Below are 20,033 nucleotides of genomic sequence, written 5' to 3' on the forward strand. Positions count from 1 at the left end.
ATTTAAAATAAAAAAACCAAATGTAAATTAAAGAATCACCTTTTAATAATAGAACTAGTATTTTTCTGTGTGCACGTAATTTGCAAAACTAATAGAATGGAAAACTATAAAACACACCGAGAGGCTCATATAAATCCGCGTCCTACTTGTCGTTATAATTACTATTAGCATACGCTACGCGCGTACGCGATCGACTTTCATTGCGATATAATTTATGTAAAACGATCTTAAAAGAGGCAGAACTGGTTATATGTATGGCCGCTGCCCAAATATTTAACGTAGCGATTGCTTAACATTGAATTTCGCAACGAGTGCGAGGCAATTATCCATTTCGATAGAAGTAATTTTTTTTATCTCCCTCTCATTCTCCGCGCTTTAAAACTTTTCTACTCACTTATCACGTTAATTATATATCATTAATTAAGCAATTGCATTAAGTATACTAAACAAGATTCGCGTCGTAACGCGCCGACATAACAGAGATTGCTTATCCGCTTCTGTGCGCAGCAACGATATCGTTGGCGTTAGCGTTACCGTTACCATCTCCGATATCTCCGATATACCTCAAAATGACATTCCGATTAAATTCTTTCGGCGCAAAAGAATCTTGCAACGCACGCGCTTTCGATGTAAAGCGCGCGGCGCGGCAGCAATCGCCGCTTTCTAAATTTCCACGCGGCAAAATCGATACCGCGCGATCTAGAGCGTAATCGTTGGCCCGCACACCTGCATTAACGTCGTTGGCGATAAATACACATGTTATTTACGCTAACGTGCGCGATACGGCGCGGCACGGCGGCTGCGCGCTCGCGTGTCCGTGCGTATGTACGTGTAAACGCCGCGATGCGTCAGCCGTGGAGAGACTTTAATGAAGCGAGGCGGTAATAATGGTCGGCGCACATACGTACTACGTACCGTACGTACGTACGACGCGCGCTCGACGGACCCGGGCGAAGAAAGTCTCGGTTGCAGCAGCCTCCTCTCTCGGCTCGCTGTAATAATCGCGATCGAAACGGCACAGCGGCGTAACGGCGCAAGACGGCGCAAGACGGCTCACCGTCCGCCTCCTTCTCTCTTGTGGGAAGAAAGTTATGCTCCTTATCGATCGTCGTAATCCTTGTATACTCGCACGCGCGTGTGAGATTCGCTCTGCAGGGAGATTTTTCTATTTTCTCGTCTCCTTTGCGCGCGGAATCGTCCACGTAACGACGCCGGGAAAGGAAAGTTACGCCAGCCGCAAAAAGACGCGTGTAGCATAATCGGCGTGCATACCCCGCGACCCCGGCCCCGGTCGCCGTCATCGCGACGACGCGGTAATCGATTAACATTCTATTAAATGCGCCGTGTGATTTGTGTCATTATGGTGAAATACAGTGGAGATCCCGTATTAAAATTCGTCACGGGGAGGAAATAAGAGCCTTTCTCTATTCACATCCTTGGATGAAAGCGTTCTGATTAAAGTCGCTGAGTTAAAGGTATAGAACGTAATGTATTTGGTAAAACATTGAGAGAATTATAAAAAAATTACAAATTGTTTTATATCGCTTTTGAAAAAGTAGAAAAAATTTGGCGGTGATTTTCTATCTGGATAAAAAATTATTTCAATAAAAAGTAAACATGTGCTTTAATAAAAATATAATTAATAATAAAATACTGAAAAAATCTAAATTTTTTTATTTAAGTAATTTAAATAATCAAAATGATTTATGTTAAGTTTCATTACGATGCAGAGATCAATTCTGTAAAATAAATAAAATTTATTTACAAAATAATTAAATAGACAATTACAATAAAACTTTGTATAAATCATTTTAAATATTTAAAGTACTTATATAAAAAAAATCGAGATTTCTTATAATGTAGTAAAAAATAATTTAAATTTTTATAACAAGTAGAATAAGTAAAACTATAAAAATGTTATTAAATAAAAATGTAATCTTACACAACTTTCATACATTTGTAATTTATTTAAAATGTTAATATTAAAAACATTTGGAAATTTTATTTACTTTGCAAGAATTGTACGCCCGTTACATCTTTAATTTGAATTATAACCTATTATCATCAAAATAATTAAATTATATTGAGTCTCTACATTGTTTCTATAAAATAAAATTTTGAATTATTTCATTAAATAAACTAAATAAAAGAATTATTAAATATTATAAATAAAATGGAACGTATCTATATAATATTTCAGAGATTAAATGCAACAAATTTGACTGAAAGAAAATTCATCGTCCATGACTTTGAACAAATCATAAATATTGCATACGTTTTCGCAACATCATCGAAAATTAACGTATATTATGATCACATGCAATTTAATTAGACCGGTTTTATTTACGATCAACAAACGCTACGTGTATCAGAAGCATTTACATATCAAGAAATGTCGGATACATATATTCATTAGATTGTTGTTGCATAAGAGAAAAAAGTATTTCTATGTTAAACAAGGCCATCGTGTTAGGGTTTTTTTATATGCAGATGATTTCCCCACCGAGAGGCGCAAAAACTTGAGAAGCCCAATGATGAAAATTCTCAGCCGTCTTGTATCTCCATGCAAAATCTCGAACGTCGTACAATAGAAAATAAACCTCAATTAAAATTTGATTTTTGCATAAAAAAATACAGAGTAAAAGGAATTACAAAAGATCATTTATCTTCAACAAATGTATCCGCGCTTTGGAGTGTAGCAAACAACGTTGAAGAATATACTTTATTTTGTCAGTAGAGAGATGTGCAAATTAAGATTTATTTTTACGTCAAAACAAATAAAGTAAAATTTCATTCTTTTGTGTTCGAATTCAAATCGAATTGAATCGACAAATGTTGACCTGAATTGAATTGAACTGAATTGTTAAAACATAACTTTTAATTAATAACACAATTATAATATTGCTGTATAAAATTTTAATAAAGATAATAAAAGATTTCTGTAGATAGAATATAAAGTTATTTTAAATATGATTTTCAAAAATTGTATCAATAATGTTTCGTATTTTAGATACTAAATTGTTGAATAGTACAATTTCGACGAGATTTTCTTAGAGATGCAAATTCGAATCGAATCTTACATGATTCGATTAGCTCCATATTCGAATAGTTTGCATATCTCTATTTGATTTGAATAAAAATTGACGATTTTATTCAGACCTCCAATTCTGAGGCATTCTTCCGTCGATCCGGATCCGCTTTGTTCGCGTTCTCGTACGGATTGACAATATGTACAGCATCTTCATTCACCGCATCCGACTGTTTCGCGAGGAAACGCGCGAGGACGAGCGATGCAATTACACACGACCACACATGCGCGTCGAGGTGCGACGATAACAACGACAGAAAGGAAAAGCGGAAACGCTCGTTAACGCGGCGATATCGCGAAGGTAACGCACGCTTGGCGATATTAAGTACGTGTCACCCGGTAACATGAACGCGACACGGACGAGCGCATGAGACATACCAGAACCGCGGCGGATTCGCGCGTCGTCGTCGGCGTCGGCAACGTACGGGCTAGGAAGACGGGAAGCGTTACATTACGTCTCATTATCGCGCACGCGATTTATCTGTGCGCGAATGACGGAAAGACGGTGTGCGCCGCGTGCAATGTGCAAGAAAGCAGGAAAAGGGCGAACGCTCGGTGAAAGGATTTCCCGCGACGCGCGACGTGTCCGCGCGCGAGGAAAAACGCGCAACGTCCGAGCGCAACGTCGCGGAAATTCCTATTGTCTCTATCTGTACGATCGCGCACCGACGTCTATTCATAGCGTACCTATATAATGCGCCCAAGGTTGATTGCGAGAATCCCACGTAAGTCAATTACCACTTTACGTTGTTCGTAAATAATGTTCCGAGTAATGGAGATTAATGAAATGCATCTTTTTATTACTATTACAGACCGTATCGAGAATAAAGTTTTTTTTTCTTTTTATTTAAATAGATCGCGCGATCCATCCATTCTGTTTCTTCGCGGAATACGATGTTTGACTTTATTTAAGCGAACGTTTGCTCTCAAAATAGCACGCGGTTTCTCCTAATTGCTTGCTTTATATCTTCTATTTTACTTTCGCCGTAGAAACAATTTGCAGGTCTCGATTAATTCACGGGGATAATGAGAAAGGGATGAGTCACGTTCGTATTCGTACGAAGAATCGCTTTGCAGGCTTGTGCACTCTGAGATGACTATAATGATGAATTTATCTTGCAATTTGTCGCACAGTTTACCGCTCATGTAAATGGCTCGCTTCTCAGGTAGTCGATTACGTGTCACACAACACTTTGTAGAGATTACAAAAATGAGCAAATTGATTAACTATTGACTAATGAAATTACAAACTACACTCAGAGAAAAATTAGACTTAAATTGATGAAGTTGTTTCTTTAATTTGATTTTTGTAAGTTGAAGTGAAAATACCTTCGCAAAAAATAAATTTATTTGTTCAAATTATTTGATTAAGTTAAACAAATAATTATTTAATTCGACGAAGGTACTGATGGAAATGTAAGAAATAATGTAGTTGTTCTGGCTAAACATATATTTCTTTCATTTAACAAAAAGATTTGCGTTGCGCAACCAAATTATTTCTTTAATTCTAATAAAAGGAATAACAAAAAAATTTTTTCAAACAAAAGAAACTTTGCTTTAATCATATTAGCAACACACAAATTTCTTTGATTCAAACTGAATATTTTTTGACTCGAAGAAACCTTTCTCCGAGTGTACACAATCGATCTCCCAGCGTCACTTTCTTAGAATCCATCCGTTTTCCGTTCTTTTCGCAAACGCGATCCATGGAGCGATCTTTGAGCGTTGGAAAGGGTAGACGGAGGAGAAAACAAATGGGGACGTCAGGAAGAAGACGCGCGATGCAAAGCGTCCGTAATTAGGCGTATCGTGGAGCCGGGACTTTCGGCGCTCCAGTTCCCACCTCCTCGGGAGATAAGCGATCCGTTCTCACGCGCGTGCCCGATATTATCACCGAGCGGCCGTTGACAATGCAAAGTATCCCTCGTGGGACATGACGCCTTTTTTCAGCACCCACCCGCCCGCCTACGCATAGACCGGCACCGCCGGAAGTCCCCCCTTTCAGTCACAGACACCAGAGCGGAGAGAAGTGATGAAATATTAATTGCCGGAATCGCTTTCGGATCGAGAATACGAGCGTAGGCATTTATCATAAATGGATCAGAGCGATGTGGTTGGCTAAATACGCGGTCATACGATTTCCTTTATAGACTCCCGTTATTCCGTACCGTGGAAGAAGAAATGCGAAATAACACGTCTGTTCGATAAGTTTCTTTTTCCTTAGACGTACATACGTATTTTACGTGTACATACAAACACGGAAAGAACGTTTTTGCTGAAGTAGCTAAAAATATTGCTACAGATATAAAAATAAAAGTACATGTATATGTATTATGATCACGTAAGTGTGTACAATGTATGTATCAGAGTTAGATAAGAGCTAGTTAAAAATTAAATGATTTCATTTTTAACTTTAACTAGTTATTTTTGAAACACAAACTTTAAATCATCAACTTTTTCCCAAGTTAAAAATTTATTTATGTAAAAGAAAAAAATGCATTTTTACAAAAAAAAAAATTTCTTTTCTATTTTTCATGTAAACTTAATTTACAAATCAAATATTGAATTTGTTAGATAATCTATACTATTTTGAATAATTTAATTCTAAAACTTTCAAATTTCAAATTTAATACGAATAATGCTTTCCAAAATAAACTTTTAATTCAATTTAAATTAATTTAACCTTAATGTAACTTTTAACTGATTAGTTTTTTTGCTCATGTAACTTTTGAAGTAATTAAATTGATTTTATAGGCTATTAAGTTTAACTTAAATTAGTTTAAAAAATATAATGACTTACACAATCCTGATATATGTAGATATTGGCAAGTGGCGCCGGTGCACGCAGAAACTTTCTAACGTACCTGTGCATTCGCACACCGAGCGATTATAAAATTGCAGCCTTAAACGAGTGGATCGTGCCGTGCGTGTAAACGGCAGTTGAATGCGAAAATCTCGGTAAAACTGAGGAAGTAAACCTAACGCATTGTAATCACATACGCAAAAACATAAGAAAAGGATGAGGAAGAGCTCAAACGGTTGTACTCGACGTACATCCTCCTAGACTTCTTTTTTTTTACGATCGCCGAGTTTACGTCATCTTCGCAGAGAAATTTGAACGGAAAATTCACATGTGGATGTAATTAAACATCATATTCAAATATAAAACAGTATTTAGTCGAATCTGATATCGCACGTTACCTTTATCGAAACGACATATGGTTAACATATGGTTTCGTTGTTCTTGCAAAGTTTAACAAACGATCTGGTTGAACGGCGCTATCGTCCCGAGATGCGCTCGGGATAAGCGTGTAATTGCCATGTGAGGGTGGTGCTGGAAACGGCTATTGCCACTTTTTCCTCCGTCACACGGCGCATTACGAAACTGGATGAATTGTATGTAAAGATAAGCGTTGCGGCAAGCAAGTTGCAGTCGCAGCGCTCTTATAGACGCAGCTACTTTCGTAATTTCTCGCGGGCTGCACGAAGCTGCTCATCTAACAGTAATTGCCGCAAAAGATGTTACTCATTGTAGTGTCTATTCTTAACTTTTACCCGCGCCAAGCCTCTATTCAGGCAATGCGCCGCCTGTTATTACACTTCTTAGGCCGCTGGTCCAGCCGATGGCACAAAAGTAACGGTGCCGCGCGCAAGCCGTTGTTGGCGCGAAAAAGACTAAGTGAAAGTCCAGTTAGTTTCGAGAGTGATTCAAGATCGATTTACCTCTTTGAAGAAGAGGGGAGGAGAAGAGAGGGGCCTTTAATAAATAATTATATTATATCGATCCCCTACAGGTTCATCTGTGTATACATCATCTTAACGTAAAGAGGTAGCAAAGTTTTCTTTTGTTCTTTTTCCGCGGATTTAACAATGCATCATTCGAAAGATAAGATCATTTTTATTGTACGTCGTGAGTGGATGAATTGTAAAAATTAATAACAAACACTTCTATCGCCTTGCACAGCAGAAAACGATCGATTAATTTCTAATATATGTACGAGTGACAGCATGAATGCGATTTTTTTCTCCTCGAAAGAACTTGGCGCTATAAAAATATCCGCGATGCTAACGTAACCCATTCTCTCTTATTAAATTTATTATTTAACACAATCATTATATAATTAGTTATTACTGTATCTTAATCTTTGTACACCGGTCGTTTTATCCGGATAGTTTTAATTTACCCAGTTGCATTAGCGACGAATTTTTCTACATATAATTCTTACAAATGCACACGTAACGCATTAAAAAGGTATGCGGGTAATTTTGTAAAATTCGTAGCTCTCGTTAAGCAAAAAATAAATAGGAAAATTAATTGTTCGAAGAGAAATCTTCTCCAGAATCGTGTATCAATTTTTTAATTTCTACTATATTAGATGACACGAGTAATCAAATAGATACATGAAATAACATGATTTTGCGGTGGCAGGCAGCGGATATTTTCTTAAATATTAAGATATTACGTTGTTAACGTAGGCGTGATTCGCGGATGCTGGTAATCACACGGCCGCGCAATCCCCGCGAATTCTAGCCATTCACGTGAACGCGTGAGCTGGCACGCTCTCTAACAGGCTCGTGCGATAAGAGCTAGAGCATGCGTATGTCGGATGTTATTAATTAATCTGGCACAGTTTGCGCGAATCGAGCCGGATTTACAGAGACAGGCGTCCGCGTTCCGCGATTATGACACAGCGCGTATCGGGCGCCGGATCTCCCATCTTCGTGAGCTAACGCGGATTACAGTCGTCGTTAAGCCGAGCTGTAAGAGCAGCTAGGAATATAAGTACGACACGACGAGAGAAAGTATGAAAAGGTGCAAAGGTGCTCCCTCTTTCTTGCTCTTTCTCCTTGACAGCGAACGACAAAATTGAAAATCTCACCGTCGAAATTGAGATTGCTTTCTACGCTGCGCGAAAACGCAGACGATTATATTTCTCGCTTATTATTTCGCGAATAAATCGGTACTGTTTATCACGGATTGTGGAGAAGTAGAATAAAACCTCTTTCCGTCTCTTGTATACAATTTCTCTTTCGAACAAACGAAGAAAAGTGCTCCATGTCTTTCCGATGTTTTTCTAAAGCCGCAGGAAAGTGGCTCGGGATTTCAGAGAGAAGATCGAGTCGAACGAAGGCTGTAATGAGGGCCGCCGATAGATTGTATTAATCTTTTCAAATTGATGTTACTGATGTTATGCAAGTGCACTCCTACGGAACGTCTTCGGTACATGACCGTCGACGTAATCAACACTGACCATCATTTGTCACCGCTAATCTTCGCGTGACATGTTACGTCGTTCCTCCTCATTAACCTTTCAACCGAAAGCTTCTTCCGCTGCCTCGACTTCGCTCGTGGAAAACAGAGATCTCCGTTACGTCAAGCGTCAACTCGCACTCAACACAATACTCCATTATTTTTATTTCCATCCTTCCGTATCGCATTCAAAGAGCCGTCGTCGTATTCAAACACCGATATTCCCTGCACCGGGATAAAATCTATACATATGGTATATTGAATGGATATTATCTCATTAGAGTGTGGCAACAGTTAGATAATATATCTATTACATTACTACGGAGAATTAGATAATATCTAGTCATCTCTCTTAATTTCCTGATACTTAATTCACATGACATACATGTAAAAAGTCACACGACCTGTATCTTCGTTCGAGGACAGAGTGTAACGGAATATTGTTAAGATAAGGATTGAAAACGTATGAACATAAGCTGGGCCCGAAGAAAAACTCCTGAAAACTCGCTGCTGATAGCATCTCTCTTACAAGCGCTACAATATTCTTAAAATATACGAATTCATAAAATCATGTTAAAATAATATTGTTTAATACTTTTAATGTTATTTTAATATTGTATTATGTTGTATGTCCGTTTTTATATAATATTCATGGAATATTACAAAAATGTTCTATTATCGCGATAAAAAATTGATGTAAATTATGCGTAAAATATTAACAAGTTTTATAATTATTACATTTAAAAATTATAATATTCCCGATAATTTAAAATATTATTTATACCTCTCATATAATATTCATGCAATATTATCCGGAGTGGACATACTACTTTTTATTAATAATAAATAATATTTCAAGAATATTATCTAATATTAAATAATAGTGTAGCGCTTGTATAGCGTAGAATCTCTGCCTACTTTTTGTTATTTTGTAAAACATCTCAGCGTATAAACTGCGTATGTCGTACTTTATACGTCAAAGAAATAAATTAAAGTCCATGAACGCGCGTGAACAATGCACTTCCGTTGCTTATTAGCATCGTAATTTCGCGCGACGACGAGATCTAAAGAGATCCGTCGTTCTAGCTTTGAGAGTCGCTAAAAGGCAGCCGTTGCAAGGCAGGTTTTCGTTCAAGCCAAGGCGCGTTCCGTCCGCGTGGCACCGCCTCGCCGATCGAATGCTGCATTCCTGTCGAGCCAATAACGCAGCCAGTCGTTGGTGCACGGACCGCCGAGCTGCAATAGCAAGTCGATCTCCAATCGGCACGCGCATAAAGTCCACCTCGACGACGGTGTTCTCGAAATAAAAATACTTTGCGGAGCCCGTCTATAAGCGAGGGAACCAATCCGCTCTCCGACAGGTTCAATGACTCTCAATCTGTTTCAATCGCATATTTCACGATGTCCATAATCTATTATCCATCGTTGAGAATAATTTTTTTTTTTGCACGTATCACGGAATCAATAAAATTGAGTACAGCAAACTATTCGAATACGAATCGAATCAAATCTTACCTATGATTCGAATTTGAACTATTCAAACAATTTTGAATCTAAAATGTTCATATATATTTATAATTTTAAAAAATCATATTAAATCATATTAAAATGACTATCATATAATCAATGTAAGTTTATTTTACATAAAATCCTTTTTATTATTTTTATTAAAATTTAACTTAACAACAGCTGTGTTGTTAATTAAAAGTTGTTTTAAAGATTCAAATAAAATTTTGTTGATTCAGATTCGAACAATAAAATGAAATTAGATTCGATTCGATTCAGCATCGAAAAATCTTGATTTACACATCAATACTAACAATGAGCAAAAAGAGTCGTTGAGTCAATGAAAATCTCATAAAGAAATAACGCTCTAACGCTTGAGAGAACATTAGAGAATGATGTAAATATTTACAACACGTAAAATCGACTTTCTCGAATTTTCTTGAACGAGTATATGTAAGATGAGCTACCGATTTCGTCAGATAAGCGAGATTGGCGAAAGGAGATAAGCGAGCGAAAACGAATCTAATGCACTGCCGTTTGTCCGCATCCTCTATCGAGACGAGAGAGCGAACGAGGAAGAGAGCGGAGTTAATTTCATTAAAGCTCAACTTCGTGCTCTGCATATGCCGCTGCATTGCTCGATCTCTCTCTCGCGCATTTTGCAATCGCACGTAGCGAGGAGAGAATCTCCCCGCGCTCGCGCGGTTGATTGCTATCATAAATAGAGGCCCATATGATGAGAAACATCAAAGTTTCCCCGTTTCGACGATTCAATGGGAGCACAAATGGAACCGAGTTCGTTGAACTCGGAACGCCGAAGATCACGCGCCGATTCTTTTTGTCGATCGTCATGCTCGCAAGAGATACGAGCGTTAGGGAACACCGAGAGAAATTCATCATGTGAAATTATAGTATCTCTAATTACAAAAAAAATTCGGAATGACGGCGGAAGAAAATTAGCCAGAATTCGAAGGAAATGTGAGAGAGACAGAGAGCTACAACAGTTTGCTGAAAAAAGTCTAGTAATAATAATCAAACTTATGTAAATAATAATTCCGAAACCTTTGTGAAATAATTTGAATTAAATATACAGTAAATATAATCAAATATTTAGTAATATCTAGTAACCGTTTGGTAACTTAAGCATTTAATAACCGATTGGTTAATATTATACTTGATTATATTCATCAAACATTTAATTGAAATTCTTTCACCAAAGTTAGATTATTATTACTAAATTTTTTTCTCAGTGCATCTACCGTCTCAAACGAGGCAAGCCGAGTTCAGCGGTCTACCGTTGCGTTTTTAGATCACAGCTGTTGTCATAACGCAAAGCAGAGAAAGGAGTTCTATCAATTGCAAAATACAAGCGGCAGGCAAACCGTACCTCAGAGTCATTAAATATCAGTTTCAAGTATTAATTCTTAATTTACGTTCGCAATGCGTACTGTAGTTTAGATACTTGTCGCAATATCACGCATACTCGACACATTGCCGGGCGTGCGTGTCTTACGGGTCGGAATATTCAATGTTACAAAGCGCGGTAAGTGTAGCGAGGCAGGCCTTCGATAAAACCTTCGCTCGCGCCTTATAATTTTTCTTTCTCTTTACCTCGGTCGACAAGGAACTGCGCGAACGCGCGAGGGTACGGTAGCGCCTGTCGATCGTGTTTACGGCATTATTCGCCAGTACCTACTAGAGTTCACATTTCTCTATACCGGGGCAAATAAAGCCGTAGGCAATGAAACGTTTTGTTGCAGGAATTTTCCTTATTACCACAATCTACGCTCGTAAAGTTACAATTTATGCCGTTCGTGACAAAATATAGATAAATTAGTCGCTTTCGCCAGAGAAGCGAAAAATCGGGGACGAGTAACACTTTTTTGAGAACTCGAACAGAGTTATCAACATTCATAATTAATTCGTCAGGAAAAAGTTTTAAGGAAGATGCGCCGAACAGTTCTTTCGAGAAAAGAGAAATAAATAGTAAACGCCAAGATATTCCAATATGAGAAGATAACATAATTAAAATATATTTAAAATGCTAAAAGATTTAATTTAAAATTCTGGGTGAATGTTCTGTATATATTTAAATATTTTTAAATATTTTATATATTTTAAAGTATGTTTATATCATTTCTATATATGCATTTAAGTAGGAAAAGGTAGTATAATGTCAGCGAGATTCACATCGAGAATTTTTTTCGATAAATCAATTATCATTCTAGAGGACAATGTTCAAAAACATTAAAAATATCATTTCATCCTTGTTTAACATTAAACAACAAGAATAAAATATCTCTAATATTTCTGAATGCAGTCCTCTAGAATGATAATTGTTTTATCGAAGAAAAATTTTCGATATGTAAATCTCGCTTAAATAACCATATTAATAAAATCTATGCTATTATATGAATAATTATTTTACATAACTTGAAATGTGTATAGCTGAATAAAAAGTTAAATAACAAAACACTTGAGAGTACATATATGTTCACATGATAATACACTTAATGTTTAAAAAGAACAAAGTATATGTATAATTAAATAAATATTAAAATATTTCGAAAAAATTTCCTTGAATAAGTTTCAAAATGTTAAACAATAAAAATGTTTTATAATAATTATCGGTTATTGTGTACTGGCATATTAGCGCCACTGCGTAACAGCGGGCTACTAATTCCATAAGCAATCGTTACATTAGAACAAAAATGTAGTGTCTTCAGCAAAGAATGTCTAATCGAGGCATTTTTTAACTGTGACCAAGTAACTTGTTTTATACAACAAAAAATTTGGTTGCTTCTACGAAATACGTATAAATAAAAAAAATCTAATCACAACTAAATATTTATTTCTATTAGCTAAATAATTTTATTCGGTACATTTTAATCAAATTATTTGTTACACAACAAAACATTTTTTCTAGTGTGTTATAGAATTCACCTAATAACGTCATCTAATAAAGGAACTAATAGGCGTAGCCATAATACTATCTTCTCCTGTATTTTTTTTTTTTATCATTTGACGAGCAAAGACAAAGAATATATTTTTCGTATTAAATACAATGGATATTCTCTCATGTCATGCTGTGTATATAGTCTTCCCCGGCGGAGAATAATTTTCTGAATAAGAAATTGTCTTTTTACGTGAAATTTACGATTTCTATTCGAGTGTCAAATATAACGTATTCGCGGGACGATAATGGGATTCGATATAGCATACCCTCGTCCAAACAAAAGTATAACGAAGTAATGTATATAAGTAAAAAAAAGGTGCGCGTGCACGTAGGTATCTGCGTGCGGCGATTACTTCTTCTTACATAAGAGTGCTTCCTGTTCTTACGCCAATCATCACATAATATGTAAAATATACCAGGCCTGTCTCAGATATCTATCGCGCCAAGCGTGTCACCTGTGTGACAGGAAAAATAGCGTTCAACAGTAATAATACACTGTTATTTTTCTCTCGCCGACTACTTTTCTCACATTGATTATGACATTTCATTTATTCCTACCTCTGTTTACAAATACGAAGAGATAATATACAACACTTTTGCAAAAAGAAAAGTATTTTTCAAAAACGCATTTTAAGAGAAGCATGTGCACATTCATCATATTATATAAAGTTCACTCTATAAATATCAATTCAATATGTGACATAATAATTTACAATTATTCCTACGCTTCATCTCTCCTCTATATCTCTTCTCTCGCGTTAATTATAACTTGTTATGTCTGTTGACTTATTAAGATATTATCTCGAGTAATTTTGTAAATTGCGTAACGTGTCACGTTATTTAAAATACAATTTTAATTTGTTATTAATTCAAGGATAAACTCAAGGACCAAAAAAAATTCCAACTACGTAGCTAAGATATCGATTGGCATTCCCATGTAGAAACGTATGCCTTACACATGCAAGCGTTACGAGGGGGAGAGAATGATAGAAGGCAGGTACACAATGCACTTGGCTAACGATCGCGGAACTCGCCCATGGACAGGTAAGTCCGAGGCCGACATGAACGCTAATGGTGGCAAAGTTCATCCTCTGCAGGCGAACAAATAACGCGTCCATCTCGAGATAGATGTCGATTATTTACGATATAACTTTGAATAGTTATTAATTATTCCCACTCCGCGCCGACAAGCAACTTTTTTGTTCTACGCAGCGGTATTTCCATTATCATTATCATTGTCGACCAGAAGGACTTTGACCAAATCGATCGACCTCTCGTACTAGACTTGTAACGAATAATACAAGTATAAAACACACAAAAGCCACTTTGACTGACACGACACAAAGGAAAATACGCTGATCACGGCAGTTGTTGATCCAACTAGTGAATCCAACCAATCGACTTTTCAAGTTAACGTGTCGCTTTGACGAGGATAACCAATGTAAGACAATCGAACGGTTTTTCTTCAAGTTATATTTTACGCGAATTAAGATGGTGCACAAACATGTTTCCAAAAAGGAAATTGTAACTTTAAATAGAAAAGATAAAATATCTTTGAAACGGTCACTCTCGAATTACGCAAAAGATCAAGTATAATGACACTGAGCAACATGAAATTTGCGGTTGAAATTTAATAAATCATTTCCTATATATGTTTAGCTGTTAAACACGAATCTGAGCGTAGAATGTCTTTATCATATCAAGATTTTGAGGATAAAGAAGTTATATTTTGTAAAAATTTGTTTTCTATTACTAAAACAAATCTCTGAATGAGTTCATGAATTGGATAAAGTCAGCTTATGAGCAAGATTAGGTAAATTTACCTGTATCTGAACTATTTTTATCGTATAGCATTAAAGTAGATTTTTTATTTCAAATCTTTAAACGCTGTATTTTACAACATATCTCATCCAGAGTTATTAATTAGATTTGTCCAGACGTAATAAAGACATTTTATATCCAAATTTATGTTCAGAAGCTAAAAATTGACAGAAAATTATCTACACAACCTTAATACAAAAAAATTGATTGTTCAGTATAATTTTCTTGCTTCTTTATTTTCTTCTTTTATCTCTTCATTTTCTTCCTCTCATTATATTTCTGCACTTTTAATCTTACATAAGAGAAATCGTACTCGTCAGTTTCAATCATACATGCGCTTTTCGCGCATATCAAGGATTATCATGTCTTTATGAAACACTTATGTAAAATGTCATAAGGTCACATGGGAGGAACGGTGATCCCTTAGTTAAAGACTCTACGGAAAATTCGAGACGCGTTGTGCCATTCGTCACGAGACTTGGAAATTAAAATTCTTCGACAAAGATAGAGTTCTATTAAAGACGAGATCCAGGAAGAATATTATGGAAATGGTTCGTTACATCATCATGTGGTTGTAAGAATAATAAAAGCGTAACGTGACTCTCTTCATCGGAATTAATCTTCAATCGTGACGTCTTTCTCGTAGCAGACACGCGATCAGTGATTGAAGCTGGTGAGCACCTAACTGATGAGTTTGCTGATGCTGCTGTGATACACGAACTCCGCGAATCATGGCAAATACGTTATTATCGAGTGACAACAAACGCGGAAACGTGACAACTCAATAATTCAACAATATTCACAATACTATTTATCATTTCGTCCGACAAAAAAAAATCAGATTTTCATCGAAGATTAAATGAATAAAAAAAAAAAAACAGTGAAATACAATGGGGAGAGATAGTTTTTTGATAAAAATAAATTTTTATCTTCGATTCGCGAGGTTGCTCGAGAAGCTAATGGCGTAATGCGCTCACGCTGTCTTCTATTCTTACGAAAGATTTTCTAATTTTCCGGAAACGCCCGCGAATTAATAACCCATGCTTAATGGGTTATTAATAACAGCGGCATTCGAAAGCTCGCCGAAATTACGTCGGGCCACGCTTCATTTCGCGCGAGGTGCAACGGACCCGGTGAAAAACTTTCGGGCTACGTCGCGAATCCGAGGTGAAAGTAACCAAACGCGAACGCAAATGCAAACGCCTACGAATCTGCCTGTGTGTTTATCGCCAGGCGACAACGGCCCTAAGGTGTCAGCATTTCGTCGTCATCGTCGACGTCGTCGGTGATGCACCGGCGCTAAAAAAGACGCACGGCGCCGGGCTGAATAAACCGCAATGATTCAGTGTGGTCGACCGTGTGTGCGCGCGATGACACATCCATTGAATCGAATTAAGAGCAGCGGCGGAGAGCCGTGACATTACTCGCGATGATCGGGTTAATCGCAGCCTCCTGGTCCAGACATTCATCTCGATTCGTGCCTTCGAGTGTAGCGAGGATAGCGAACTACGTCGTGTGAGCGAACGCCCGGTAGAAAAACAACGATTCGAAGCAGACAAATTGCGAAACCAGTAAAGGAATTAATGTTATGCTAGGAATTTGGATAAATTTAGAGTCTTGTTAGGCGAAGACCAGGTTTACGTAATATTCTCTCAGAATAACTGTCATTAATGATCACATTAATTAAGCTCTCGATCGGTCCAAGAATTCTCGATTCCCTCTTGAAAAAAGAGTTTGGTAGACGGTAGTAGCTATCAAATTGAGTGAAATAATGGCAATTAAATATTTGGTTAATGTAGCGAAAAATTAATTTTATTTTTCTGAATATTTAATAAGTGTTATCAAATTTAGTAATATTTACAAAATATTTAGAAAAATAAACATATTTTTGGTTACATTAACCAAATATTTAATTGGCACTATTTCACTCAACATTTGGTAGCTATTACTCAATTCTTTTTTCAGTGTAGTATATAATAAACTGCATGTAAAAATATGTTGAGAAAAAAAATTTTGTTCAATCGACAGAAGTCTCAAAATTGAGTAAATAAGAAATTAATAATTTAATCTTCCTAAAGTAATCGTGACATCACAATGTGATGATTAAACCAAGATCTACGAATCATCTGGAAATGGATGATGAATGTATATTTTTAAATATATATATGTGCATACTTTTTTAAATGTTTGATGTGTATTATGCAACACATACATATTATAAATAGTTTTATAGTTTCCCGGACTTTTGACACAAATTATAAAATTCACTAAAAATAAATTATAATTTATGTCATAATAATTTATGATTTATGTTATATAATTCTTAATGTAAACTTTTTTTGCCGATTAACAAATAATGGCTTATCGACAAAGTATAATACGGATAATAATTAAAAAAATACAATAATGTTTAACATTACGCTATAATTTTCTTTTATATCCAGTACCTCAATCTCAAATTGATACATATAGTATTTGCTTATTATTATAATCATCAAATATATATCAAGAAGAATTCAATGAGGATTATTATAAGAAATTCAGACGTGTTTTACCTTCAAATCTGCCGCGAAATTTTTTCACCTCAATTTCATTATCGCTGTTTGAATTACCACGACGTCTGATCGATCGATTCGCAACGTCGGCAATCATCGGTCACATTACATGATTTAATCGTCAAATATGCAAACTCGGTGTGCAAACAGTATCGCGTATGTCTTTGAATATACCACGGCGATAAACGTATGAAGTATGCATCGAACGTATACACGTTTTTCACATTCAATCGCTTATCATGTTCACGCGACGTTTTGTTTATTGGTAACCAAGGTAAATACATTTTAGAAATATATATAAATAAATAGCCTTGGTATATAAAATTGTTTCCAATCCTTTTTAATTAGAATTTAGTGAAAAAGTATCCAATTTAGAATTTTATAGCTCGATATCATTTTTACAGCCTGCGCATTTGTATTCGGATAGCGCAAATGTTATTCAAAGCTTCATTAAATATTAAATGGAAATTAGAGTCTTGTACTTAATATAGAAGAAAACAGTTGTTAAGAAAAAGACTTTGATTTTGATTATTGTAAGTTAAGCGTACGTAGATACTTTACGTGTACGGAATGCGTTTGCTTTAACGTTGCCAAAAACTTCTTCAAATTTTCGGCCGAGCGGAACAGAGTTTCGGAGTAACCTGTGCATCAAAGCGATCGATTCGCGTCGCGATCGAACGACGCGGACGGCGGCAAGGAATTAAATATTTTGTCGGATACGTACACCATCGTCTGAGGAAGCCGCTCTGGAGTTTGGCGCAGATCCCGCGATGCACCCTCATTCTGAATGGCGACGTTCTCACCGAGCGTTCACCCCGAGATCACAGCACACAAGAGGCGCGAAGTTGCGAACGCGTGTTTTCTTTCGGCGCGGTGCCTCTCTCCTCGTGTTTCGCAGCGTCTGGATACGCCTTTGAGAAGGCGACACGCTGCGTCATGCACGGGCAACAACCGACTTGTCAAAGTGGCTTCTTTCGAGGCCTCATTCAACGAGTCGCGCGTACGGTCCACCTCGTCCTCGCGGCACGCGGCGGCGTTTTCTCGCGGCGACCTCGAAGCGCTGCCTCGCGCGCGCGCGACTCGACTGCAACTGGAGAAAGTCGGTCCTCCTCTCGCGGTGTGCGCTAAGTGTGCCGGTCGGATCGTCGGCCGTTATTATGTACCGGAGATGCTGGTACGATCCGGATAAAAAAAATAGCGCGCTTTTACTTCTCTCTTTCTCTAGCGCCGATCGTCTTCGTCGTCGTTCTTGCTCGTCGCCCGAGAAAACGTGCACCCCTCGCTGATCAGAGCATGTCTCATGGATCCCTCTCACGACGCGGCGGTATCAGTCCCAAGATCGTGCGATTTCTGCGCCCGTTGACTCTTGGTCGAGTCGTCCAAGTCGTCCGATCTGAGCACGCGACGAGTACACGCGGCGACTGCTGCTGTTGCTGCCTCCTCGACCGCTGGTGGCCGCGACAGTGATCGTGGGAACGATCGACGATGATGATGTACCTCGGCGAGGAAGAGGCATACGACTCGGGAGGAACGTAAAGATGCAGATAGGAGAGCTGGAAGAGGAGAATTCAAGTGGAGGAGAACAGAGAAAGGAGAAAGAGAGAGAGAGAGAGAGAGAGAGAGAGAGAGAGAGGAGAGATCAACGAGAGGATGAGAGAGATTGAGGAGCGGGAAGGAGAAAAAAGAGAGAAAGAGAGGAGAAGGAGGAGGAGGAGGAGAGAATCGATATGAAATTGAGCGGAATCGGGAGAGCGTGCGTTCCTCGGCGTATGCGTGTATACGTGCGTTAAGTGCGTGTTGTTGCCCGCGAGTGTTGGACGATCTGACGTAGGTGATGCGATCGATGTAAGATCGGCCGAGACACTGCGGGACCACCGATCCACGGCACGACACTCAGGTGAACGATTTATTTCTGCCCCCACTTGACGCTCCACTTTGCCCCCTTCGGTACGCCTGGTCGGTGCCTACTACTACTACAGCTGCTCCAACTGCTGCTGCTGGACGCAACGTTTCGCGCTCCTCCGTTCTTCGGCCCCCCTTACGGTGCTTCTCTCGCGCCTGCTGCGCAGGAACGTTTTGCCTCGCTCGCGGACCCCATATCTCCTTCGTCTTCTATCGGTAGAATTTCTTTTCTTTTCTTTTTTCTTTTTTTTTTTCAATTCTCCTCACCTATATCTTCGTCCGTTAAAAATATCGGTTTTACCATTGTGTCCAAATCGGAAGACAGTCAAACGGAATAATTTTTAATAAACGAGACAATATTTTCCAGCCACTCGTCAACTGGTTGAATTCAGTTTATACAGCTTAAAATTAACTCAAGATTGTGAACTAGTTGCAAAACACAATTATAAAATAATTAGACAATTGATCGATGTTACATTAATATACGTAATATACGTAATATTGATAACTGATTTTTAGCTTGGTGTTTCAAAATAGAAACCTAGATATCTGTTCCAAGTGAATATTAAACGGAATATCACAGTAGGATGATTCTTCTACAAATTCCCGGCGCCGTGATATGTTTCCCCCTCTCATTACTTCCTGTTTCACCCAGTTGTCGCAGGTGCCTGTATACCTGCTTTTACACCTCCATCACCACCACCACCACCACCATCACCATCACCACCACCACGATCTATCGCCTCCTCTCGCTTTTTCCATCGCGCCTTACCCTGCACGATAAGTCCTCCTTCTCTTTTTCCACTTTTTCCACTTCCTTCTGCCCTCCCTCTGCCCACGTTCGCGTGGAGTCCCCCACGTGGAGCCGCGAATCCTTTCCTTCCGCGCTTCCCCGTTACTCGGCGACCTACCTCCCCGACGCGGCTGGTTTGGCAAGCAATAATAGGAATCCGA

The 20,033-nt window shown here is 37.9% G+C and overlaps 1 protein-coding gene across 1 annotated transcript in view; it reads right to left on the reverse strand.

Annotated features, from left to right (window-relative positions):
• LOC105193095 (scavenger receptor class B member 1) overlaps positions 1-18,746 on the reverse strand; it is a 39,899-nt gene extending 21,153 nt beyond the window's left edge. The window contains exon 1 of the mRNA XM_026138552.2: positions 17,902-18,746. Within this exon, the coding sequence (XP_025994337.1) occupies positions 17,902-17,959 (58 nt within the window). The 5' untranslated portion in view covers positions 17,960-18,746. The remainder of the gene's footprint in view (positions 1-17,901) is intronic.
• Positions 18,747-20,033: the final 1,287 nt, after the last annotated feature.

The sequence above is a fragment of the Solenopsis invicta genome, chromosome 15 (assembly GCF_016802725.1).
Source record: "Solenopsis invicta isolate M01_SB chromosome 15, UNIL_Sinv_3.0, whole genome shotgun sequence".
In the NCBI taxonomy this organism is placed as follows: domain Eukaryota; kingdom Metazoa; phylum Arthropoda; class Insecta; order Hymenoptera; family Formicidae; genus Solenopsis; species Solenopsis invicta.